General features: G+C 50.3%; 1 protein-coding gene across 1 annotated transcript in view; it reads left to right on the forward strand.

Moving 5' to 3' along the window:
* LOC147091124 (disks large homolog 4) overlaps window positions 1-26,528 on the forward strand; it is a 683,309-nt gene that overhangs the window by 455,682 nt on the left and 201,099 nt on the right. The window contains exon 2 of the mRNA XM_085977591.1: window positions 19,943-20,107. Coding sequence (XP_085833717.1) covers window positions 19,943-20,107 — 165 coding nt within the window. The remainder of the gene's footprint in view (window positions 1-19,942; window positions 20,108-26,528) is intronic.

The raw sequence follows: 26,528 nt of genomic DNA on the forward strand, positions 1-26,528 counted from the left end.
TGTCGAGGAACCAACTCGGGAACAGGCTATATTGGACTGGGTACTGTGCAATGAGAAGGGACTAATCAGTAATCTTGTTGTACGGGGACCCTTGGGTCAGAGCGATCATAACATGATCGATTTCTCACTCGAAATGGAGAGCGAAGAAATTGACTCAGAGACTAAGGTCCTGAATTTAAACAAGGGGAATTATGATGCCATGAGACGGGAACTGAGTAGGTCTGATTGGACAACGTTCCTGAGAGGACTGGAGGTAGATAAACAATGGCAAACATTTAAAGATAGAATGACAAAATTGCAAAAATTGTTTATACCAATCTGGCATAAAAGGAAATCTAAAAAGGTGACTCAACCGTGGATAACAGGGGAAATTAGAGACAGCATAAAATCCAAAGATAGGGCGTATAAAATAGCCAAAAAAAGCGCCAGAGCGGAAGATTGGGAACAGTTTAAGATAGAGCAAAGGAGGGCAAAGGGCATGATCAAGAGGGGCAAAATAGCTTACGAAAATAAGCTGGCGGAAAATATAAAAACTAACTCCAAAAGCTTTTATAAATATATCAAAAGGAAAAGACTGGTGAAAACCAAAGTTGGTCCATTGCAGTCAGATACGGGGGAATATATAATGGGAAATAAGGAAATGGCAGATCAACTAAATGCATACTTTGGGTCAGTCTTTACGAAGGAAGACACAAAAAACCTCCCTGGGATATCGGGAAAAATAGGGACATTGGCAAAGGAGGAACTGACGCAAATCAATATCTCTAAGGATATGGTGTTAAGGAAGCTAAAGGGATTGAAGGTGGACAAATCCCCAGGGCCTGATAACATGCATCCTAGGGTACTGAAGGAGGTGGCCCTAGAGATAGCGGATGCACTAAGGATGATTTTTCAGAATTCATTAGACTCGGGAACAGTGCCGATGGATTGGAGGGTAGCTAACGTTACCCCACTATTCAAAAAGGGGGGTAGGGAAAAAGCAGGTAATTACAGACCTGTAAGCCTTACATCAGTTGTGGGCAAAATGCTGGAGTCCATCATTAAGGATGAAATAGCGGAGCACTTAGCAAATGGGGACAGGATAGGACAGAGTCAACATGGATTTACAAAGGGTAAATCGTGCTTGACTAATCTATTGGAATTTTTTGAGGGAGTAACTGGTAGAATAGATGGGGGAGAGCCAGTAGATGTGGTGTACCTGGACTTCCAAAAGGCCTTCGATAAGGTCCCACATAAAAGATTAGCATGGAAAATTGAGGCTCATGGGATAAAGGGGAAAGTTTTGGCGTGGATAGGGAACTGGCTGTCAGATAGAAAACAGAGAGTTGGAATAAACGGCTCATTTTCTGAATGGCAGGCAGTAACAAGTGGGGTACCACAGGGATCTGTCCTGGGCCCCCAGCTGTTCACAATTTACATTAATGACCTGGATCAGGGAGTCGGATGCAGCATTTCCAAATTTGCAGACGACACTAAACTAGGAGGTGGGGTGGGCTCAGAGGAAGAGACCAGGAAGCTCCAGAGCGATTTGGACAGACTGGGCGATTGGGCGGATAAATGGCAGATGCACTATAATGTGGACAAGTGCGAAGTTATCCACCTTGGGTGCAGGAACGGGAGGGCAAATTATTATTTAAATGGCAATAGATTGGGAGAGGGGGAAGTACAGAGAGACCTGGGTGTTCTTGTACACCAGTCACTGAAGGCGAGCATGCAGGTGCAACAGGCGGTCAAGAAGGCAAACGGTATGCTGGCCTTCATAGCAAAAGGGTTAGAATACAGGAACAGGGATACCTTGCTGCAGCTGTACAGGGCACTGGTGAGACCACACCTCGAGTACTGTGTACAGTTTTGGTCGCCTCATCTGAGGAAGGATGTTCTTGCCATGGAGGGGGTGCAGCGGCGATTCACCAGGCTGATACCAGGAATGGCGGGAATGACCTATGAGGAGAGACTATGTAGTTTAGGGATGTACACACTGGAGTTTAGAAGATTGAGAGGGGACCTCATAGAAGTGTATAAAATTCTGACAGGTCTAGACAGACTGGATGCAGAAGGAATGTTTCCCTTGGCGGGTGAGAACAGAACTAGAGGACATAATTTAAGGATAAGGGCTAAACCATTTAGGACAGAGATGAGGGGGAATTTCTTCACTCAGAGAGTGGTGAACCTGTGGAACTCATTGCCACAGAGGGCAGTGTACGCCAACTCATTAAATATATTTAAGAGGGAATTAGATATATTTCTACGGGCAAAAGGGGTTAAGGGTTACGGAGAGAAGGCGGGGACGGGATACTGAATTAAAGGATCAGCCATGATCTCATTAAATGGCGGAGCAGGCACGAAGGGCCGAATGGCCTACTCCTGCTCCTATCTTCTATGTATCTATGTATCTATGCTGGACAGTACTGGTGGGGACAGGTCTGTCACTATATAACACTGGGGTACAGTACTGATGGGTACAGGTCTGTCACTGTATAACACTGCGGGACAGTACTGGTGGGTACAGGTCTTTCACTGTATAACACGGGGACAATACTGGTGGGTGCAGGTCTGTCACTGTATAACACGGGTACAGTACTGGTGGGTACAGGTCTTTCACTGTATAACACTGGCCCACAGGTCTGGTGGGTATAGATCTGTCTTTGTATAGCACTGGGGTACATTATTGGTGGGTACAGGACCGTCACTGTATAACACCGGTACATACTGGTGGGTACAGGTCTGTCACTGTATAACACTGGGCTACAATACTGGTGGGTACAGGTCTGTCACTGTAGAACACGGGTACTGTACTGGTGGGTAAAGGTCTGTCACTGTATAACACTGGGGTACAGTCCTGTTGGGTACAGGTCTGTCGCTGTATAACACTGGGGTACAGTACTGGTGGGTACAGGTCTGTAACTGTATAACACTGAGGTACAGTACTAGTGGGTACAGGTCTGTTGCTGTATAACACTGGGGTACAGTACTGGTGGTTACAGGTCTGTCACTGTATAACACTGGGGTACAGTACTGGTGGGTACAGGTCCGTCACTGTATAACACTGGCGTACAGTACTGGTGGGTACAGGTCTGTCACTGTATAACACTGGGGTACAGTACTGGTGGGTACAGGTCTGTCGCTGTATAACACTGGGGTACAGCACTGGTGGGTACAGGTCTGTCACTGTATAACACTGGTAAAGTACTGGTGGGGACAGGTCTGTCACTGTATAACACTGGGGTACAGTACTGGTGGGCAGAGGTCTGTCACTGTATAACACTGGGGTACATTACTGGTGGGTACAGGTCTGTCACTGTATAACACGGGTACAGTACTGGTGGGTACAGGTCTGTCACTGTATAACACTGGGGTACAGTACTCGTGGGTACAGGTCTGTCACTAACACGGGTACAGTACTGGTGGGCACAGGCTTGTCACTGTATAACACTCGTGCCGTACTGGTGGGTACAGGTCTGTCACTGTATAACACTGGTACAGTGCTGGTGGGTACAGGTCTGTCACTGTATAACACTGGTACAGTGCTGGTGGGTACAGGTCTGTCAGTGTATAACACTGGGGTATGGTACTGGTGTGTACAGGTCTGTCACTGTATAACACTGGGGTACAGTACTGGTTGGTACAGGTCTGTCACTGTATAACACTGGTACAGTACGTGTGGATACAGGTCTGTCACTGTATAACACGGGGAACAGCACTGGTGGGTACAGGTCTGTCACTGTGTAACACGGGGTACAGTACTGTTGGGTACAGGTCTGTCAGTGTATAACACTAGGGTACGGTACTGGTGTGTACAGGTCTGTCACTGTATAACACTGGGGTACAGTACTGGTTGGTACAGGTCTGTCACTGTATAACACTGGTACAGTACGTGTGGATACAGGTCTGTCACTGTATAAGACTGGTACAGTACTGGTGGGTACAGGTCTGTCACTGTATAACACTGGGGTACAGTACTGTTGGGTACAGGTCTTTCACTGCATAACACCGCGGTACAGGACTGGTGATACAGGACTCTCGCTATATAACACTGGGGTACAGTGCTGGTGGGTACAGGCCTGTCGCTGTATAACACTGGGGTACAGTACTGGTGGGTACAGGTCTGTCACTGTATAACACTGAGGTACAGTACTGGTGGGGACAGGTCTGTCACTATATAACACTGGGGTTCAGTACTGATGGGTACAGGTCTGTCTCTGTACAACATTGGGGTACAGTACTGGTGGGTACAGGTCTGTCACTGTATAACACTGGGGTACAGTACTGGTGGGGACAGGTCTGTCACTGTATAACACTGGTGTACAGTACTGATGGGTACAGGTCTGTCACTGTATATCACTGGAGTACAGGTCTGGTGGGAACAGGTCTGTCGCTGTATAACACTGGGGTACACTACTGGTGGGGACAGGTCTCTCACTGTATAACACTGGGGTACAGCACTGATGGGTACAGGTCTGTCACTGTACAACACGGGTACAGTACTGGTGGGTACAGGTCTGTCACTGTATAACACTGGGGTACAGTACTCGTGGGTACAGGTCTGTCACTAACACGGGTACAGTACTGGTGGGCACAGGCTTGTCACTGTATAACACTCGTGCCGTACTGGTGGGTACAGGTCTGTCACTGTAAAGCACTGGGGTACAGTACTGGTGGGTACAAGTCTGTCACTGTATAACACTGGGGTACAGTACTGGTTGGTACAGGTCTGTCACTGTGTAACACTGGCACAGTACGTGTGGATACAGGTCTGTCACTGTATAACACGGGGAACAGCACTGGTGAGTACAGGTCTGTCACTGTATAACACGGGTGCAGTACTGGTGGGGACAGGTCTGTCGCTGTATAACACGGGTACAGTACTGGTGGGTACAGGTCTGTCACTGTTTAAACACGGGTGCAGTACTGGTGGGTCCAGGTCTTTCACTGTATAACACTGGGGTACAGTACTGGTGGGTACAGGTCTGTCGCTGTATAACACAGGTACAGTACTGGTGGGCACAGATCTGTCACTGTATAACACTGGGGTACAGTACTGGTGGGTACAGGTCTGTCGCTGTATAATACTGGGTTACAGTACTGGTACGTACAGGTCTGTCGCTGTAACACTGGGGTACAGTACTGGTGGGTACAGGTCTTTCACTGTATAACACTGGCCCACAGGTCTGGTGGGTACAGGCCTGTCTTTGTATAGCACTGGGGTACAGGCCTGTCACTGTATAACACCGCGGTACAGGACTGGTGGTTACAGGTCTCTCGCTATATGACACTGGGGTACAGTCCTGGTGGGTACAGGTCTGTCGCTGTATAACACTGGGGTACAGTACTGGTGGGTACAAGTCTGTCACTGTATAACACTGCGGGACAGTACTGGTGGGGACAGGTCTGTCACTATATAACACTGGGGTACAGTACTGATGGGTACAGGTCTGTCACTGTATAACACTGGGGTACAGTACTGGTGGGTACAGGTCTCACGATAACACTGGGGTACAGTACTGGTGGGTACAGGCCTGTCTCTGTATAACACTGGGGTACAGTACTGGTGGGTACAGGTCTGTCACTGTATAACACTGGGGTACAGTACTGGTGGGCACAGGTCTGTCACTGTGTAACACTGGGGCACAGTACTGCTGGGTACAGGTCTGTCACTGTATAACACTGGGGTACAGTACTGGTGGGTACAGGTCTGTCACTGTATAACACGGGTACAATACTGGTGGGTACAGGTCTGTCACTGTATAACATGGGTACAGTACTGGTGGGTACAGGTCTTTCGCTGTATAACACTGGCCCACAGGTCTGGTGGGTATCGGTCTGTCTTTGAATAGCACTGGGGTACAGTACGGTTGGGTACAGGTCTGTCACTGTATAACACCGCGGTACAGGACTGGTGGTTACAGGTCTCTCGCTATATAACACTGGGGTACAGCACTGGTGGGTACAGGCCTGTCGCTTTATAACACTGGGGTACAGTATTGGTGGGTACAGGTCTGTCACTGTATAACACTGGGGTTCAGTACTGATGGGTACAGGTCTGTCTCTGTACAACACTGGGGTACAGTACTAGTGAGTACAGGTCTGTCGCTGTATAACACTGGGGTAAAGTACTGGTGGGTACAGGTCTGTCACTGTGTAACACTGGGGTACAGTACTGGTGGGGACAGGTCTGTCACTGTATAACACTGGTACAGTGCTGGTGGGTACAGGTCTGTCACTGTATAACACTGCGGTGCATTACTGGTGGGTACAGTTCTGTCACTGTATAACACTGGGGTACAGTACTGGTGGGTACAGGTCTGTCACTGTATAACACTGGTACAGTGCTGGTGGGTACAGGTCTGTCACTGTATAACACTGGGGTACGGTACTGGTGGGTACAGGTCTGTCACTGTATAACTGGGGTACAGTACCGGTGGGTACAGGTCTGTTACTGTATAACACTCGGGTACAGTACTGGTGGGTACAGGTCTGTCACTGTATAACACTGGGTTACAGTACTGGTGGGGACAGGTCTGTCACTGTATGACACTGGGGTTCAGTACTGATGGGTACAGGTCTGTCTCTGTACAACACTGAGGTACAGTGCTGGTGGGTACAGGTCTGTCGCTGTATAACACTGGGGTACAGTACTGGTGGGGACAGGTCTGTCACTGTATAACACTGGGGTACAGTACTGATGGGTACAGGTCTGTCACTGTATATCACTGGGGTACAGGTCTGGTGGGAACAGGTCTGTCGCTGTATAACACTGGGGTACAGTACTGGTGGGGACAGGTCTTTCACTGTATAACACGGGTACAGTACTGGTGGGTACAGGTCTGTCACTGCATAACACTGGGGTACAGTACTGATGGGTACAGGTCTGTCTCTGTAAAGCACTGGGGTACAGTACTGGTGGGTACAGGTCTGTCACTGTATAACACTGGGGTACAGTACAGGTGGGTACAGGTCTGTCGCTGTATAACACTGGGGTACAGGAGTGGTGGGTACAGGTCTGTCGCTGTACAACACTGGGGTACAGTACCGATGGGTACAGCTCTGTTGCTGTATAACCCTGGGGTACAGTACTGGTGGGTACAGGCCTGTCACTGCATAACAGTGCAGTACAGTACTGGTAGGTACGGGTCTGTCACTGTATAACACTGGGGTACAGTACTGGTTGGCACAGGTCTGTCACTGTATAACACTGGTACAGTGCTGGTGGGTACAGGTCTGTCACTGTATAACACTGCGGTGCAGTACTGGTGGGTACAGTTCTGTCACTGTATAACACGGGTACAGTACTGGTGGGTACAGGTCTGTCACTGTATAACACTGGTACAGTGCTGGTGGTACAGGTCTGTCACTGTATAACACTGGGGTACAGTACTGGTGGGTACAGGTCTGTCACTGTATAACACTGGGGTACAGTACTGGTTGGTACAGGTCTGTCACTGTAACACTGGTACAGTACGTGTGGATACAGGTCTGTCACTGTATAACACGGGGAACAGCACTGGTGGGTACAGGCCTGTCACTGCATAACAGTGCAGTACAGTACTGGTAGGTACAGGTCTGTCACTGTATAACACTGGGGTACAGTACTGGTTGGCACAGGTCTGTCACTGTATAACACTGGTACAGTGCTGGTGGGTACAGGTCTGTCACTGTATAACACTGCAGTGCAGTACTGGTGGGTACAGTTCTGTCACTGTATAACACTGGGGTACAGTACTGGTGGGTACAGGTCTGTCACTGTATAACACTGGTACAGTGCTGGTGGGTACAGGTCTGTCACTGTATAACACTGGGGTACAGTACTGGTTGGTACAGGTCTGTCACTGTAACACTGGTACAGTACGTGTGGATACAGGTCTGTCACTGTATAACACGGGGAACAGCACTGGTGGGTACAGGTCTGTCGCTGTATAACACGGGGTACAGTACTGGTGGGTACAGGTCTGTCACTGTATAAGACTGGTACAGTACTGGTGGGTACAGGTCTGTCACTGTATAACACTGGGGTACAGTACTGGTGGGTACAGGTCTGTCACTGTATAAAACGGGTGCAGTACTGGTGGGTATAGGTCTGTCGCTGTATAACACGGGTGCAGTACTGGTGGGTACAGCTCTGTCACTGTTTGGCACTGCGGTGCAGTACTGGTGGGTACAGGTCTTTCACTGTATAACACTGGGTTACAGTACTGGTACGTACAGGTCTGTCGCTGTAACACTGGGGTACAGTACTGGTGGGTACAGGTCTTTCAGTGTATAACACTGGCCCACAGGTCTGGTGGGTACAGGTCTGTCTTTGTATAGCACTGGGGTAGAGTACTGTTCGGTGCAGGTCTGTCACTGTATAACACTGGGGTACAGTACTGGTGGGTACAGGTCTGTCACTGTATAACACTGGGGTACAGTACTCGTGGGTACAGGTCTGTCACTAACACGGGTACAGTACTGGTGGGTACAGGTCTGTCACTGTATAACACTGGTGCAGTACTGGTGGGTACAGGTCTGTCACTGTATAACACTGGGGTACAGTACTGGTGGGTACAAGTCTGTCACTGTATAACACTGGGGTACAGTACTGGTGGGTACATGTCTGTCACTAACACTGGGGTACAGTACTGGTGGGTACAGGTCTGTCACTGTATAACACTGGCGTACAGTACTGGTGGGTACAGGTCTGTTAATGTATAACACTGGCGTACCGTACTGGTGGGTACAGGTCTGTCACTGTATAACACGGGTACAGTACTGGTGGGTACAGGTCTGTCACTGTATAACACTGGGGTACAGTACTGGTGGGTACAGGTCGGTCACTGTACAACAGGTACAGTACTGGTGGGTACAGGTCTGTCACTGTATGACACTGGGGTACAGTACTGGTGGGTACAGCAGTGTCACTGTATAACACTGGAGTACAGTACTGGTGGGGACAGGTCTGTCACTATAACACTGGGGTACAGTACTCGTGGATACAGGCCTGTCACTCTATATCACTGGGGTACAGTACTGGTGGATACAGGCCTGTCACTCTATAACACTGGGGTACAGTACTGGTGGGCACAGGTCTGTCACTGTATAATATTGGCGTACATGTCTGGTGGGTACAGGTCTGTCACTATAACACGGGTACAGTACTGGTGGGTACAGGTCTGTCACTATAACACTGGGGTACAGTACTGGTGGGTACAGGTCTGTCACTGTATAACACTGGGGTACAGTACTGGTGGGTACAGGTCTGTCACTGTATAACACTGGGGTACAGTACTGGTGGGCACAGGTCTGTCACTGTATAACACTGGGGTACATTACTGGTGGGTACAGGTCTGTCACTGTATAACACGGGTACAGTAGTGGTGGGTACAGGCCTGTCACTGTATAACACGGGTGCAGTACTGGTGGGTACAGGTCTGTCACTGTATAACACTAGGGTAAAGTGCTGGTGGGGACAGGTCTGTCACTGTATAGCACTGGGGTACAGTACTCGTGGGTACAGGTCTGTCACTAACACGGGTACAGTACTGGTGGGTACAGGTCTGTCACTGTATAACACTGGTGCAGTACTGGTGGGTACAGGTCTGTCACTGTATAACACTGGGGTACAGTACTGGTGGGTACAAGTCTGTCACTGTATAACACTGTGGTACAGTACTGGTGGGTACAGGTCTGTCACTAACACTGGGGTACAGTACTGGTGGGTACAGGTCTGTCACTGTATAACATTGGCATACAGTACTGGTGGGTGCAGGTCTGTTAATGTATAACACTGGCGTACAGTACTGGTGGGTGCAGGTCTGTCACTGTATAACACGGGTACAGTACTGGTGGGTACAGGTCTGTCGCTGTATAACACTGGGGTACAGTCCTGGTGGGTACAGGTCTGTCACTGTTTAACACTGGGGTACAGTACTGGTGGGTACAGGTCTGTAACTGTATAACACTGGGGTACAGTACTCGTGGGTACAGGTCTGTTGCTGTATTACACTGGGGTACAGTACTGGTGGTTACAGGTCTGTCGCTGTATAACACTGGGGTACAGTACTGGTGGGTACAGGTCCGTCACTGTATAACACTGGGGTACAGTCCCGGTGGGTACAGGTCTGTCGCTGTATAACACTGGGGTACAGTACTGGTGGGTGCAGGTCTGTCACTGTATAACACTGGAGTACAGTACTGGTGGGTACAGGTCTGTCGCTGTATAACACTGGGGTACAGTACTGGTGGGTACAGGTCTGTCACTATAACACTGGGGTACAGTACTGGTGGGTACAGGTCTGTCACTGTATTACAATGGGGTACAGTACTGGTGGGTACAGGTCTGTCACTGTATAACGCTGGCGTACAGTACTGGGGGGTACAGATCTGTCACTGTATAACACTGGGATACGGTACTGGTGGGTACAGGTCGGTCACTGTATAACACTGGGGTACAGTACTGGTGGGTACAGCAGTGTCACTGTATAACACTGGAGTACAGTACTGGTGGATACAGGCCTGTCACTCTATACCACTGGGGTACAGTACTGGTGGGTACAGGTCTGTCACTATAACACTGGGGCACAGTACTGGTGGGTACAGGTCTGTCACTGTATAACACTGGGGTACAGTACTGGTGGGTACAGGTCTGTCACTGTATAACACTGGGGTACAGTACTGGTGGGCACAGATCTGTCACTGTATAACGCGGGTACAGTACTGGTGGGTACAGGCCTGTCACTGTACAACACGGGTGCAGTACTGGTGGGTACAGGTCTGTCACTGTATAACACTAGGGTAAAGTGCTGGTGGGGACAGGTCTGTCACTGTATAACACTGGGGTACAGTACTGGTGGCTACAGGTCTGTCACTGTATAACACTGGGGTACAGTACTCGTGGGTACAGGTCTGTCACTAACACGGGTACAGTACTGGTGGGTACAGGTCTGTCACTGTATAACACTAGGGTAAAGTGCTGGTGGGGACAGGTCTGTCACTGTATAACACTGGGCTACAGTACTGGTGGGTACAGGTCTGTCACTGTATAACACTGGGTTACAGTACTCGTGGGTACAGGTCTGTCACTAACACGGGTACAGTACTGGTGGGTACAGGTCTGTCACTGTATAACACTGGCGTACAGTACTGGTGGGTACAGGTCTGTTAATGTATAACACTGGCGTACAGTGCTGGTGGGTACAGGTCTGTCACTGTATAACACGGGTACAGTACTGGTGGGTACAGGTCTGTCACTGTATAACACTGGGGTACAGTACTGGTGGGTACAGGTCGGTCTCTGTATAACAGGTACAGTACTGGTGGGTACAGGTCTGTCACTGTATGACACGGGTACAGTACTGGTGGGTACAGCAGTGTCACTGTATAACACTGGAGTACAGTACTGGTGGGGACAGGTCTGTCACTATAACACTGGGGTACAGTACTGGTGGATACAGGCCTGTCACTCTATATCACTGGGGTACAGTACTGGTGGATACAGGCCTGTCACTCTATAACACTGGGGTACAGTACTGGTGGGCACAGGTCTGTCACTGTATAATATTGGCGTACATGTCTGGTGGGTACAGGTCTGTCACTATAACACGGGTACAGTCCTGGTGGGTACAGGTCTGTCACTATAACACTGGGGTACAGTACTGGTGGGTACAGGTCTGTCACTGTATAACACTGGGGTACAGTACTGGTGGGTACAGGTCTGTCACTGTATAACACTGGGGTACTGTACTGGTGGGCACAGGTCTGTCACTGTATAACACTGGGGTACATTACTGGTGGGTACAGGTCTGTCACTGTATAACACGGGTACAGTACTGGTGGGTACAGGCCTGTCACTGTATAACACGGGTGCAGTACTGGTGGGTACAGGTCTGTCACTGTATAACACTGGGGTAAAGTGCTGGTGGGGACAGGTCTGTCACTGTATAACACTGGGGTACAGTTCTGGTGGGTACAGGTCTGTCACTGTATAACACTGGGGTACAGTACTCGTGGGTACAGGTCTGTCACTAACACGGGTACAGTACTGGTGGGTACAGGTCTGTCACTGTATAACACTGGTGCAGTACTGGTGGGTACAGGTCTGTCACTGTATAACACTGGGGTACAGTACTGGTGGGTACAAGTCTGTCACTGTATAACACAGTGGTACAGTACTGGTGGGTACAGGTCTGTCACTAACACTGGGGTACAGTACTGGTGGGTACAGGTCTGTCAGTGTATAACACTGGCGTACAGTACTGGTGGGTGCAGGTCTGTTTATGTATAACACTGGCGTACAGTACTGGTGGGTGCAGGTCTGTCACTGTATAACACGGGTACAGTACTGGTGGGTACAGGTCTGTCGCTGTATAACACTGGGGTACAGTCCTGGTGGGTACAGGTCTGTCGCTGTATAACACTGGGGTACAGTACTGGTGGGTACAGGTCTGTAACTGTATAACACTGGGATACAGTACTCGTGGGTACAGGTCTGTTGCTGTATTACACTGGGGTACAGTACTGGTGTTGACAGGTCTGTCGCTGTATAACACTGGGGTACAGTACTGGTGGGTACAGGTCCGTCACTGTATAACACTGGGGTACAGTACTGGTGGGCACAGGTCTGTCACTGTATAACACTGGGGTACAGTACTGGTGGGTACAGGTCTGTCGCTGTATAACACTGGGGTACAGTACTGGTGGGTACAGGTCTGTCACTGTATAACACTGGGGTACAGTACTGGTGGGTACAAGTCTGTCACTGTATAACACAGTGGTACAGTACTCGTGGGTACAGGTCTGTCACTAACACGGGTACAGTACTGGTGGGTACAGCTCTGTCGCTGTATAACACTGGTGCAGTACTGGTGGGTACAGGTCTGTCACTGTATAACACTGGGGTACAGTACTGGTGGGTACAAGTCTGTCACTGTATAACACAGTGGTACAGTACTGGTGGGTACAGGTCTGTCACTAACACTGGGGTACAGTACTGGTGGGTACAGGTCTGTCACTGTATAACACTGGCGTACAGTACTGGTGGGTGTAGGTCTGTTAATGTATAACACTGGCGTACAGTACTGGTGGGTGCAGGTCTGTCACTGTATAACACGGGTGCAGTACTGGTGGGTACAGGTCTGTCGCTGTATAACACTGGGGTACAGTCCTGGTGGGTACAGGTCTGTCGCTGTATAACACTGGGGTACAGTACTGGTGGGTACAGGTCTGTAACTGTATAACACTGGGATACAGTACTCGTGGGTACAGGTCTGTTGCTGTATTACACTGGGGTACAGTACTGGTGGTGACAGGTCTGTCGCTGTATAACACTGGGGTACAGTACTGGTGGGTACAGGTCCGTCACTGTATAACACTGGGGTACAGTACTGGTGGGCACAGGTCTGTCACTGTATAACACTGGGGTACAGTACTGGTGGGTACAGGTCTGTCGCTGTATAACACTGGGGTACAGTACTGGTGGGTACAGGTCTGTCACTGTATAACACTGGGGTACAGTACTGGTGGGTACAGGTCTGTCACTGTATAACACTGGGGTACAGTACTGGTGGATACAGGTCTGTCATTGTACAACACTGGGGTACAGTACTGGTGGGTACAGGTCTGTCACTGTATAACACTGGGGTACAGCACTGGTGGGTACAGGTCTGTCACTGTATAACACTGGGGTACAGTACTGGTGGGTACAGGTCTGTCACTGTATAACACTGGGGTACAGTACTGGTGGATACAGGTCTGTCACTAACACTGGGGCACAGTACTGGTGGGTACAGGTCTGTCACTGTATAACACTGGGGTACAGTACTGGTGGGTCAGGTCTGTCATTGTACAACGCTGGGGTACAGTACTGGTGGGTACAGGTCTGTCATTGTACAACACTGGGGTACAGTACTGGTGGGTACAGGTCTGTCACTGTTTCACACTGGGGTACAGTACTGGTGGATACAGGCCTGTCACTAACACTGGGGTACAGTACTGGTGGGTACAGGTCTGTCACTGTAAAACACTGGGGTACAGTACTGGTGGGTCAGGTCTGTCATTGTACAACGCTGGGGTACAGTACTGGTGGGTACAGGTCTGTCATTGTACAACACTGGGGTACAGTACTGGTGGGTACAGGTCTGTCACTGTATAACACGGGTACAGTACTGGTGGGTACAGGTCTGTCACTGTATAACACTGGGGTACAGTACTGGTGGGTACAGGTCGGTCACTGTACAACAGGTACAGTACTGGTGGGTACAGGTCTGTCACTGTATGACACTGGGGTACAGTACTGGTGGGTACAGCAGTGTCACTGTATAACACTGGAGTACAGTACTGGTGGGGACAGGTCTGTCACTATAACACTGGGGTACAGTACTGGTGGGTACAAGTCTGTCACTGTATAACACTGGGGTACAGTACTGGTGGGTACATGTCTGTCACTAACACTGGGGTACAGTACTGGTGGGTACAGGTCTGTCACTGTATAACACTGGCGTACAGTACTGGTGGGTACAGGTCTGTTAATGTATAACACTGGCGTACCGTACTGGTGGGTACAGGTCTGTCACTGTATAACACGGGTACAGTACTGGTGGGTACAGGTCTGTCACTGTATAACACTGGGGTACAGTACTGGTGGGTACAGGTCGGTCACTGTACAACAGGTACAGTACTGGTGGGTACAGGTCTGTCACTGTATGACACTGGGGTACAGTACTGGTGGGTACAGCAGTGTCACTGTATAACACTGGAGTACAGTACTGGTGGGGACAGGTCTGTCACTATAACACTGGGGTACAGTACTCGTGGATACAGGCCTGTCACTCTATATCACTGGGGTACAGTACTGGTGGATACAGGCCTGTCACTCTATAACACTGGGGTACAGTACTGGTGGGCACAGGTCTGTCACTGTATAATATTGGCGTACATGTCTGGTGGGTACAGGTCTGTCACTATAACACGGGTACAGTACTGGTGGGTACAGGTCTGTCACTATAACACTGGGGTACAGTACTGGTGGGTACAGGTCTGTCACTGTATAACACTGGGGTACAGTACTGGTGGGTACAGGTCTGTCACTGTATAACACTGGGGTACAGTACTGGTGGGCACAGGTCTGTCACTGTATAACACTGGGGTACATTACTGGTGGGTACAGGTCTGTCACTGTATAACACGGGTACAGTAGTGGTGGGTACAGGCCTGTCACTGTATAACACGGGTGCAGTACTGGTGGGTACAGGTCTGTCACTGTATAACACTAGGGTAAAGTGCTGGTGGGGACAGGTCTGTCACTGTATAGCACTGGGGTACAGTACTCGTGGGTACAGGTCTGTCACTAACACGGGTACAGTACTGGTGGGTACAGGTCTGTCACTGTATAACACTGGTGCAGTACTGGTGGGTACAGGTCTGTCACTGTATAACACTGGGGTACAGTACTGGTGGGTACAAGTCTGTCACTGTATAACACTGTGGTACAGTACTGGTGGGTACAGGTCTGTCACTAACACTGGGGTACAGTACTGGTGGGTACAGGTCTGTCACTGTATAACATTGGCGTACAGTACTGGTGGGTGCAGGTCTGTTAATGTATAACACTGGCGTACAGTACTGGTGGGTGCAGGTCTGTCACTGTATAACACGGGTACAGTACTGGTGGGTACAGGTCTGTCGCTGTATAACACTGGGGTACAGTCCTGGTGGGTACAGGTCTGTCACTGTTTAACACTGGGGTACAGTACTGGTGGGTACAGGTCTGTAACTGTATAACACTGGGGTACAGTACTCGTGGGTACAGGTCTGTTGCTGTATTACACTGGGGTACAGTACTGGTGGTTACAGGTCTGTCGCTGTATAACACTGGGGTACAGTACTGGTGGGTACAGGTCCGTCACTGTATAACACTGGGGTACAGTCCCGGTGGGTACAGGTCTGTCGCTGTATAACACTGGGGTACAGTACTGGTGGGTGCAGGTCTGTCACTGTATAACACTGGAGTACAGTACTGGTGGGTACAGGTCTGTCGCTGTATAACACTGGGGTACAGTACTGGTGGGTACAGGTCTGTCACTATAACACTGGGGTACAGTACTGGTGGGTACAGGTCTGTCACTGTATTACAATGGGGTACAGTACTGGTGGGTACAGGTCTGTCACTGTATAACGCTGGCGTACAGTACTGGGGGGTACAGATCTGTCACTGTATAACACTGGGATACGGTACTGGTGGGTACAGGTCGGTCACTGTATAACACTGGGGTACAGTACTGGTGGGTACAGCAGTGTCACTGTATAACACTGGAGTACAGTACTGGTGGATACAGGCCTGTCACTCTATACCACTGGGGTACAGTACTGGTGGGTACAGGTCTGTCACTATAACACTGGGGCACAGTACTGGTGGGTACAGGTCTGTCACTGTATAACACTGGGGTACAGTACTGGTGGGTACAGGTCTGTCACTGTATAACACTGGGGTACAGTACTGGTGGGCACAGATCTGTCACTGTATAACGCGGGTACAGTACTGGTGGGTACAGGCCTGTCACTGTACAACACGGGTGCAGTACTGGTGGGTACAGGTCTGTCACTGTATAACACTAGGGTAAAGTGCTGGTGGGGACAGGTCTGTCACTGTATAACACTGGGGTACAGTACTGGTGGCTACAGGTCTGTCACTGTATAACACTGGGGTACAGTACTCGTGGGTACAGGTCTGTCACTAACACGGGTACAGTACTGGTGGGTACAGGTCTGTCACTGTATAACACTGGCGTACAGTACTGGTGGGTACAGGTCTGTTAATGTATAACACTGGCGTACAGTGCTGGTGGGTACAGGTCTGTCACTGTATAACACGGGTACAGTACTGGTGGGTACAGGTCTGTCACTGTATAACACTGGGGTACAGTACTGGTGGGTACAGGTCGGTCTCTGTATAACAGGTACAGTACTGGTGGGTACAGGTCTGTCACTGTATGACACGGGTACAGTACTGGTGGGTACAGCAGTGTCACTGTATAACACTGGAGTACAGTACTGGTGGGGACAGGTCTGTCACTATAACACTGGGGTACAGTACTGGTGGATACAGGCCTGTCACTCTATATCACTGGGGTACAGTACTGGTGGATACAGGCCTGTCACTCTATAACACTGGGGTACAGTACTGGTGGGCACAGGTCTGTCACTGTATAATATTGGCGTACATGTCTGGTGGGTACAGGTCTGTCACTATAACACGGGTACAGTCCTGGTGGGTACAGGTCTGTCACTATAACACTGGGGTACAGTACTGGTGGGTACAGGTCTGTCACTGTATAACACTGGGGTACAGTACTGGTGGGTACAGGTCTGTCACTGTATAACACTGGGGTACTGTACTGGTGGGCACAGGTCTGTCACTGTATAACACTGGGGTACATTACTGGTGGGTACAGGTCTGTCACTGTATAACACGGGTACAGTACTGGTGGGTACAGGCCTGTCACTGTATAACACGGGTGCAGTACTGGTGGGTACAGGTCTGTCACTGTATAACACTGGGGTAAAGTGCTGGTGGGGACAGGTCTGTCACTGTATAACACTGGGGTACAGTTCTGGTGGGTACAGGTCTGTCACTGTATAACACTGGGGTACAGTACTCGTGGGTACAGGTCTGTCACTAACACGGGTACAGTACTGGTGGGTACAGGTCTGTCACTGTATAACACTGGTGCAGTACTGGTGGGTACAGGTCTGTCACTGTATAACACTGGGGTACAGTACTGGTGGGTACAAGTCTGTCACTGTATAACACAGTGGTACAGTACTGGTGGGTACAGGTCTGTCACTAACACTGGGGTACAGTACTGGTGGGTACAGGTCTGTCAGTGTATAACACTGGCGTACAGTACTGGTGGGTGCAGGTCTGTTTATGTATAACACTGGCGTACAGTACTGGTGGGTGCAGGTCTGTCACTGTATAACACGGGTACAGTACTGGTGGGTACAGTTCTGTCGCTGTATAACACTGGGGTACAGTCCTGGTGGGTACAGGTCTGTCGCTGTATAACACTGGGGTACAGTACTGGTGGGTACAGGTCTGTAACTGTATAACACTGGGATACAGTACTCGTGGGTACAGGTCTGTTGCTGTATTACACTGGGGTACAGTACTGGTGTTGACAGGTCTGTCGCTGTATAACACTGGGGTACAGTACTGGTGGGTACAGGTCCGTCACTGTATAACACTGGGGTACAGTACTGGTGGGCACAGGTCTGTCACTGTATAACACTGGGGTACAGTACTGGTGGGTACAGGTCTGTCGCTGTATAACACTGGGGTACAGTACTGGTGGGTACAGGTCTGTCACTGTATAACACTGGGGTACAGTACTGGTGGGTACAAGTCTGTCACTGTATAACACAGTGGTACAGTACTCGTGGGTACAGGTCTGTCACTAACACGGGTACAGTACTGGTGGGTACAGCTCTGTCGCTGTATAACACTGGTGCAGTACTGGTGGGTACAGGTCTGTCACTGTATAACACTGGGGTACAGTACTGGTGGGTACAAGTCTGTCACTGTATAACACAGTGGTACAGTACTGGTGGGTACAGGTCTGTCACTAACACTGGGGTACAGTACTGGTGGGTACAGGTCTGTCACTGTATAACACTGGCGTACAGTACTGGTGGGTGTAGGTCTGTTAATGTATAACACTGGCGTACAGTACTGGTGGGTGCAGGTCTGTCACTGTATAACACGGGTGCAGTACTGGTGGGTACAGGTCTGTCGCTGTATAACACTGGGGTACAGTCCTGGTGGGTACAGGTCTGTCGCTGTATAACACTGGGGTACAGTACTGGTGGGTACAGGTCTGTAACTGTATAACACTGGGATACAGTACTCGTGGGTACAGGTCTGTTGCTGTATTACACTGGGGTACAGTACTGGTGGTGACAGGTCTGTCGCTGTATAACACTGGGGTACAGTACTGGTGGGTACAGGTCCGTCACTGTATAACACTGGGGTACAGTACTGGTGGGCACAGGTCTGTCACTGTATAACACTGGGGTACAGTACTGGTGGGTACAGGTCTGTCGCTGTATAACACTGGGGTACAGTACTGGTGGGTACAGGTCTGTCACTGTATAACACTGGGGTACAGTACTGGTGGGTACAGGTCTGTCACTGTATAACACTGGGGTACAGTACTGGTGGATACAGGTCTGTCATTGTACAACACTGGGGTACAGTACTGGTGGGTACAGGTCTGTCACTGTATAACACTGGGGTACAGCACTGGTGGGTACAGGTCTGTCACTGTATAACACTGGGGTACAGTACTGGTGGGTACAGGTCTGTCACTGTATAACACTGGGGTACAGTACTGGTGGATACAGGTCTGTCACTAACACTGGGGCACAGTACTGGTGGGTACAGGTCTGTCACTGTATAACACTGGGGTACAGTACTGGTGGGTCAGGTCTGTCATTGTACAACGCTGGGGTACAGTACTGGTGGGTACAGGTCTGTCATTGTACAACACTGGGGTACAGTACTGGTGGGTACAGGTCTGTCACTGTTTCACACTGGGGTACAGTACTGGTGGATACAGGCCTGTCACTAACACTGGGGTACAGTACTGGTGGGTACAGGTCTGTCACTGTAAAACACTGGGGTACAGTACTGGTGGGTCAGGTCTGTCATTGTACAACGCTGGGGTACAGTACTGGTGGGTACAGGTCTGTCATTGTACAACACTGGGGTACAGTACTGGTGGGTACAGGTCTGTCACTGTATAACATGGGTACAGTACTGCTGGGTACAGGTCTATCACTGTATAACACTGGCGTACAGTACAATGAAGGCACCACGGTTTCGGCGAGATCTACGTCTGTATTGATAATGTTTAAATTCAGTCACAGCACTGGGCTTTGAACAAAAGGTGACCCTTTGCCGCTGATCTTCTTCCAGAAATATCGGTACCAAGATGAAGACACTCCGCCCTTGGAGCACAGTCCAGCGCACCTACCCAATCAGATGAAAGGGCCGGAACTCGTTCATGTTTCAGAGAAGAACCTGTCACAAATTGAGAACGTCCACGGCTACGTCTCGCACTCACACATCTCCCCGATGAAGGTACGACTCGCGTTCAGGGGGAAATGAATTGATTGGATCTTTGCCACGTTCAGAGATGCTACCGACCTCGCTCCTGTTTCTGTCCAAAACCTGGGCATGTTTTTCTACAGATCTGTGCCTTATTCTCAGAATTTGATCGTTAACCCCATCCCAGTGTCCCTTCTTCCCAGTGTCTCCTCTCTCCTTCCCAATGTCTCCTCTCTTCCCAATGTCTCCTCTCTCCTTCCCAATGCCTCCTCTCTCCTTCCAAATGTCTCCTCTCTTCTTCCCAATGTCTCCTCTCTCCTTCCCAATGTCTCCTCTCTCCTTCCCAATGTCTCCTCTCTTCCCAATGTCTCCTCTCTCCTTCCCAATGTCTCCTCTCTCCTTCCCAATGTCTCCTCTCTCCTTCCCACTGTCTCCTCTCCTTCCCAATGTCTCCTCTCTCCTTCCCAATGTCTCCTCTCCTTCCCAATGTCTCCTCTCCTTCCCAATGTCTCCTCTCTTCCCAATGTCTCCTCTCTTCCCAATGTCTCCCCTCCTTCCCAATGTCTCCTCTCCCCTTCCCAATGTCTCCTCTCTTCCCAATGTCTCCTCTCTTCCCAATGTCTCCTCCCTCCTTCCCAATGTCTCCTCTCTTCCCAATGTCTCCTCTCTTCCCAATGTCTCCTCTCCTTCCCAATGTCTCCTCTCTCCTTCCCAATGTCTCCTCTCTTCCCAATGTTTCCTCTCTCCTTCCCAATGTCTCCTCTCTCCTTCCCAATGTCTCCTCTCTTCCCAATGTCTCCTCTCTCCTTCCCAATGTCTCCTCTCTCCTTCCCAATGTCTCCTCTCTCCTTCCCAATGTCTCCTCTCCTTCCCAATGTCTCCTCTCTCCTTCCCAATGTCTCCTCTCCTTCCCAATGTCTCCTCTCTCCTTCCCAATGTCTCCTCTCTTCCCAATGTCTCCTCTCTCCTTCCCAATGTCTCCTCTCTCCTTCCCAATGTCTCCTGTCTCCACTCCTTCCCAATGTCTCCTCTCTTCCCAATGTCTCCTCATCCATCCAAAGGTCTCCTCTCCTTCCCAATGTCTCCTCTCCTTCCCAATCTCTCCTCTCTCCTTCCCAATCTCTCCTCTCCTTCCCAATCTCTCTCCTCTCCTTCCCAATGTCTCCTCTCTCCTTCGCAATGTCTCCTCTCTCCTTCCCAATGTCTCCTCTATCCTTCCCAATGTCTCCTCTCTTCCCAATGTCTCCTCTCTTCCCAATGTCTCCTCTCTCCTTCCCAATGTCTCCTCTCTCCTTCCCAATGTCTCCTCTCTTCTTCCCAATGTCTCCTCTCTCCTTCCCAATGTCTCCTCTCCTTCCCATTGTCTCCTCTCTTCCCGATGTCTCCTCTCTCCTTCCCAATGTCTCCTCTCTCCTTCCCAATGTCTCCTCTCCTTCCCAATGTCTCCTCTCCTTCCCAATGTCTCCTCTCTCCTTCCCAATCTCTCCTCTCTCCTTCCCAATCTCTCCTCTCCTTCCCAATCTCTCTCCTCTCCTTCCCAATGTCTCCTCTCTTCCCAATGTCTCCTCTCTCCTTCCCAATGTCTCCTCCATTCCCAATGTCTCCTCCCTTCCCAATGTCTCCTCTCTTCCCAATGTCTCCTCTCTTCCCAATGTCTCCTCTCTCCTTCCCAATGTCTCCTCTCTCCTTCCCAATGTCTCCTCTCTCCTTCCCAATGTCTCCTCTCTCCTTCCCAATGTCTCCTCTCTCCTTCCCAATGTCTCCTCTCTCCTTCCCAATGTCTCCTCTCCTTCCCATTGTCTCCTCTCTTCCCGATGTCTCCTCTCTCCTTCCCAATGTCTCCTCTCTCCTTCCCAATGTCTCCTCTCCTTCCCAATGTCTCCTCTCTCCTTCCCAATGTCACCTCTCTTCCCAATGTCTCCTTTCTCCTTCCCAATGTCTCCTCTCCTTCCCAATGTCTCCTCTCCTTCCCAATGTCTCCTCTCCTTCCCAATCTCTCTCCTCTCCTTCCCAATGTCTCCTCTCCTTCCCAATGTCTCCTCTCTCCTTCCCAATGCCTCCTCTCTCCTTCCCAATGTCTCCTCTCTTACCAATCTCTCCTCTCCTTCCCAATGTCTCCTCTCTCCTTCCCAATGTCTCTCCTCTCCTTCCCAATGTCTCCTCTCTCCTTCCAAATGTCTCCTCTCTTCCCAATGTCTCCTCTCTCCTTCCCAATGTCTCCTCTCTTCCCAATGTCTCCTCTCTCCTTCCCAATGTCTCCTCTCTCCTTCCCAATGTCTCCTCTCTTCCCAATGTCTCCTCTCTCCATCCAAAGGTCTCCTCTCCTTCCCAATCTCTCCTCTCCTTCCCAATCTCTCCTCTCTCCTTCCCAATCTCTCCTCTCCTTCCCAATGTCTCCTCTCTTCCCAGTGTCTCCTCTCTCCTTCCCAATGTCTCCTCTCTCCTTCCCAATGTCTCCTCTCTTCCCAATGTCTCCTCTCTCCCCAATGTCTCCTCTCTCCTTCCCAATGTCTCCTCTCTCCTTCCCAATGTCTCCTCTCTTCCCAATGCCTCCTCTCTTCCCAATGTCTCCTCTCTCCTTCCCAATGTCTCCACTCTCCTTCCCAATGCCTCCTCTCTCCTTCCCAATGTCTCCTCTCCTTCCCAATGTCTCCTCTCTCCTTCCCAATGCCTCCTCTCTTCCCAATGTCTCCTCTCCTTCCCAATGTCTCCTCTCCTTCCCAATCTCTCCTCTCCTTCCCAATGTCTCCTCTCTTCTCAATGTCTCCTCTCTCCTTCCCAATGTCTCCTCTCTCCTTCCCAATGTCTCCTCTCTCCTTCCCAATGTCTCCTCTCTCCTTCCCAATGTCTCCTCTCTCCTTCCCAATGTCTCCTGTCTCCTTCCCAATGTCTCCTCTCTTCCCAATGTCCCCTCTCTCCTTCCCAATGTCTCCTCTCTCTTCCCAATGTCTCCTCTCTCCTTCCCAATGTCTCCTCTCTCCTTCCCAATGTCTCCTCTCTCCTTCCCAATGTCTCCTCTCTTCCCAATGTCTCCTCTCCTTCCCAATCTCTCTCCTCTCCTTCCCAATCTCTCTCCTCTCCTTCCCAATCTCTCCTCTCCTTCCCAATCTCTCTCCTCTCCTTCCCAATGTCTCCTCTCTCCTTCCCAATGTCTCCTCTCTTCCCAATGTCTCCTCTCTCCTTCCCAATGCCTCCTCTCTCCTTCCCAATGTCTCCTCTCTTCCCAATGCCTCCTCTCTTCCCAATGTCTCCTCTCTCCTTCCCAATGTCTCCTCTCTCCTTCCCAATGTCTCCTCTCTCCTTCCCAATGTCTCCTCTCCTTCCCATTGTCTCCTCTCTTCCCAATGTCTCCTCTCTCCTTCCCAATGCCTCCTCTCTCCTTCCCAATGTCTCCTCTCCTTCCCAATGTCTCCTCTCTTCCCAATGTCTCCTCTCTCCTTCCCAATGTCTCCTCTCCTTCCCAATGTCTCCTCTCTCTTCCCAATGTCTCCTCTCTCCTTCCCAATATCTCCTCTCCTTCCCAATGTCTCCTGTCTCCTTCCCAATGTCTCCTCTCTTCCCAATGTCCCCTCTCTCCTTCCCAATGTCTCCTGTCTCCACTCCTTCCCAATGTCTCCTCTCCTTCCCAATGTCTCCTCTCCTTCCCAATGTCTCCTCTCTTCCCAATGTCTCCTCTCTCCTTCCCAATGTCTCCTCTCTTCCCAATGTCTCCTCTCTCCTTCCCAATGTCTCCTCTCTCCTTCCCAATGTCTCCTGTCTCCTTCCCAATGTCTCCTCTCTTCCCAATGTCTCCTCTCCTTCCCAATGTCTCCTCTCTTCCCAATGTCTCCTCTCTCCTTCCCAATGTCTCCTCTCTTCCCAAAGTCTCCTCTCTCCTTCCCAATGTCTCCTCTCTCCTTCCCAATGTCTCCTCTCTTCCCAATGTCTCCTCTCCTTCCCAATGTCTCCTCTCTTCCCAATGTCTCCTCTCTCCTTCCCAATGTCTCCTCTCTTCCCAATGTCTCCTCTCTTCCCAATGTCTCCTCTCTTCCCAATGTCTCCTCTCTCCTTCCCAATGTCTCCTCTCCTTCCCATTGTCTCCTCTCTTCCCAATGTCTCCTCTCTCCTTCCCAATGTCTCCTCTCCTTCCCAATGTCTCCTCTCTCCTTCCCAATGTCTCCTCTCTTCCCAATGTCTCCTCTCTCCTTCCCAATGTCTCCTCTCTTCCCAATGTCTCCTCTCTCCTTCCCAATGTCTCCTCTTCCCAATGTCTCCTCTCTCCTTCCCAATGTCTCCTCTCTCCTTCCCAATGTCTCCTCTCTCCTTCCCAATGTCTCCTCTCTCCTTCCCAATGTCTCCTCTCTCCTTCCCAATGTCTCCTCTCTCCTTCCCAATGTCTCCTCTCTTACCAATCTCTCCGCTCCTTCCCAATGTCTCCTCTCTCCTTCCCAATGTCTCTCCTCTCCTTCCCAATGTCTCCTCTCTTCCCAATGTCTCCTCTCTCCTTCCCAATGTCTCCTCTCTCCTTCCCAATGTCTCCTCTCTTCCCAATGTCTCCTCTCTCCTTCCCAATGTCTCCTCTCTCCTTCCCAATGTCTCCTCTCTTCCCAATGTCTCCTATCTCCTTCCCAATCTCTCCTCTCTCCTTCCCAATCTCTCCTCTCCTTCCCAATCTCTCTCCTCTCCTTCCCAATGTCTCCTCTCTTCCCAATGTCTCCTCTCTCCTTCCCAATGTCTCCTCTCTCCTTCCCAATGTCTCCTCTCTTCCCAATGTCTCCTCTCTTCCCAATGTCTCCTCTCTCCTTCCCAATGTCTCCTCTCTACCCAATGTCTCCTCTCTCCTTCCCAATGTCTCCTCTCTCCTTCCCAATGTCTCCTCTCTTCCCAATGTCTCCTCTCCTTCCCAATGTCTCCTCTCTTCCCAATGTCTCCTCTCTCCTTCCCAATGTCTCCTCTCTTCCCAATGTCTCCTCTCTCCTTCCCAATGTCTCCTCTCTCCTTCCCAATGTCTCCTGTCTCCACTCCTTCCCAATGTCTCCTCTCCTTCCCAATGTCTCCTCTCTTCCCAATGTCTCCTCTCTCCTTCCCAATCTCTCCTCTCCTTCCCAATCTCTCTCCTCTCCTTCCCAATGTCTCCTCTCTTCCCAATGTCTCCTCTCTCCTTCCCAATGTCTCCTCTCCTTCCCAATGTCTCCTCTCTCCTTCCCAATGTCTCCTCTCTTCCCAATGTCCCCTCTCTTCCCAATGTCTCCTCTCTCCTTCCCAATGTCTCTTCTCTTCCCAATGTCTCCTCTCTCCTTCCCAATGTCTCCTCTCCTTCCCATTGTCTCCTCTCTTCCCAATGTCTCCTCTCTCCTTCCCAATGTCTCCTCTCTCCTTCCCAATGTCTCCTCTCCTTCCCAATGTCTCCTCTCTCCTTCCCAATGTCTCCTCTCTTCCCAATGTCTCCTCTCTCCTTCCCAATGTCTCCTCTCCTTCCCAATGTCTCCTCTCCTTCCCAATCTCTCCTCTCCTTCCCAATGTCTCCTCTCTTCTCAATGTCTCCTCTCTCCTTCCCAATGCCTCCTCTCTCCTTCCCAATGTCTCCTCTCTCCTTCCCAATCTCTCCTCACTTACCAATCTCTCCTCTCCTTCCCAATGTCTCCTCTCTCCTTCCCAATGTCTCTCCTCTCCTTCCCAATGTCTCCTCTCTTCCCAATGTCTCCTCTCTCCTTCCCAATGTCTCCTCTCTTCGCAATGTCTCCTCTCTCCTTCCCACTGTCTCCTCTCTTCCCAATGTCTCCTCTCTCCTTCCCAATGTCTCCTCTCCTTCCCATTGTCTCCTCTCTTCCCGATGTCTCCTCTCCTTCCCAATGTCTCCTCTCTCCTTCCCAATGTCTCCTCTCTTCCCAATGTCTCCTCTCTCCTTCCCAATGTCTCCTCTCCTTCCCAATGTCTCCTCTCCTTCCCAATCTCTCTCCTCTCCTTCCGAATCTCTCTCCTCTCCTTCCCAATCTCTCTCCTCTCCTTCCGAATCTCTCTCCTCTCCTTCCCAATGTCTCTCCTCTCCTTCCCAATGTCTCCTCTCTTCCCAATGTCTCCTCTCTCCTTCCCAATGTCTCCTCTCTCCTTCCCAATGTCTCCTCTCTCCTTCCCAATGTCTCCTCTCTCCTTCCCAATGTCTCCTCTCTCCTTCCCAATGTCTCCTGTCTCCACTCCTTCCCAATGTCTCCTCTCCTTCGCAATGTCTCCTCTCTTCCCAATGTCTCCTCTCTCCATCCAAAGGTCTCCTCTCCTTCCCAATGTCTCCTCTCCTTCCCAATCTCTCCTCCCCAATCTCTCCTCTCCTTCCCAATCTCTCTCCTCTCCTTCCCAATGTCTCCTCTCTTCCCAATGTCTCCTCTCTCCTTCCCAATGTCTCCTCTCTCCTTCCCAATGTCTCCTCTCTCCTTCCCAATGTCTCCTCTCTTCCCAATGTCTCCTCTCTCCTTCCCAA

The sequence above is a fragment of the Somniosus microcephalus genome, unplaced genomic scaffold (genome assembly GCF_052327205.1).
Source record: "Somniosus microcephalus isolate GS21.2 unplaced genomic scaffold, FLI_Smic_1.0 unresolved_chr4, whole genome shotgun sequence".
NCBI lineage: Eukaryota > Metazoa > Chordata > Chondrichthyes > Squaliformes > Somniosidae > Somniosus > Somniosus microcephalus.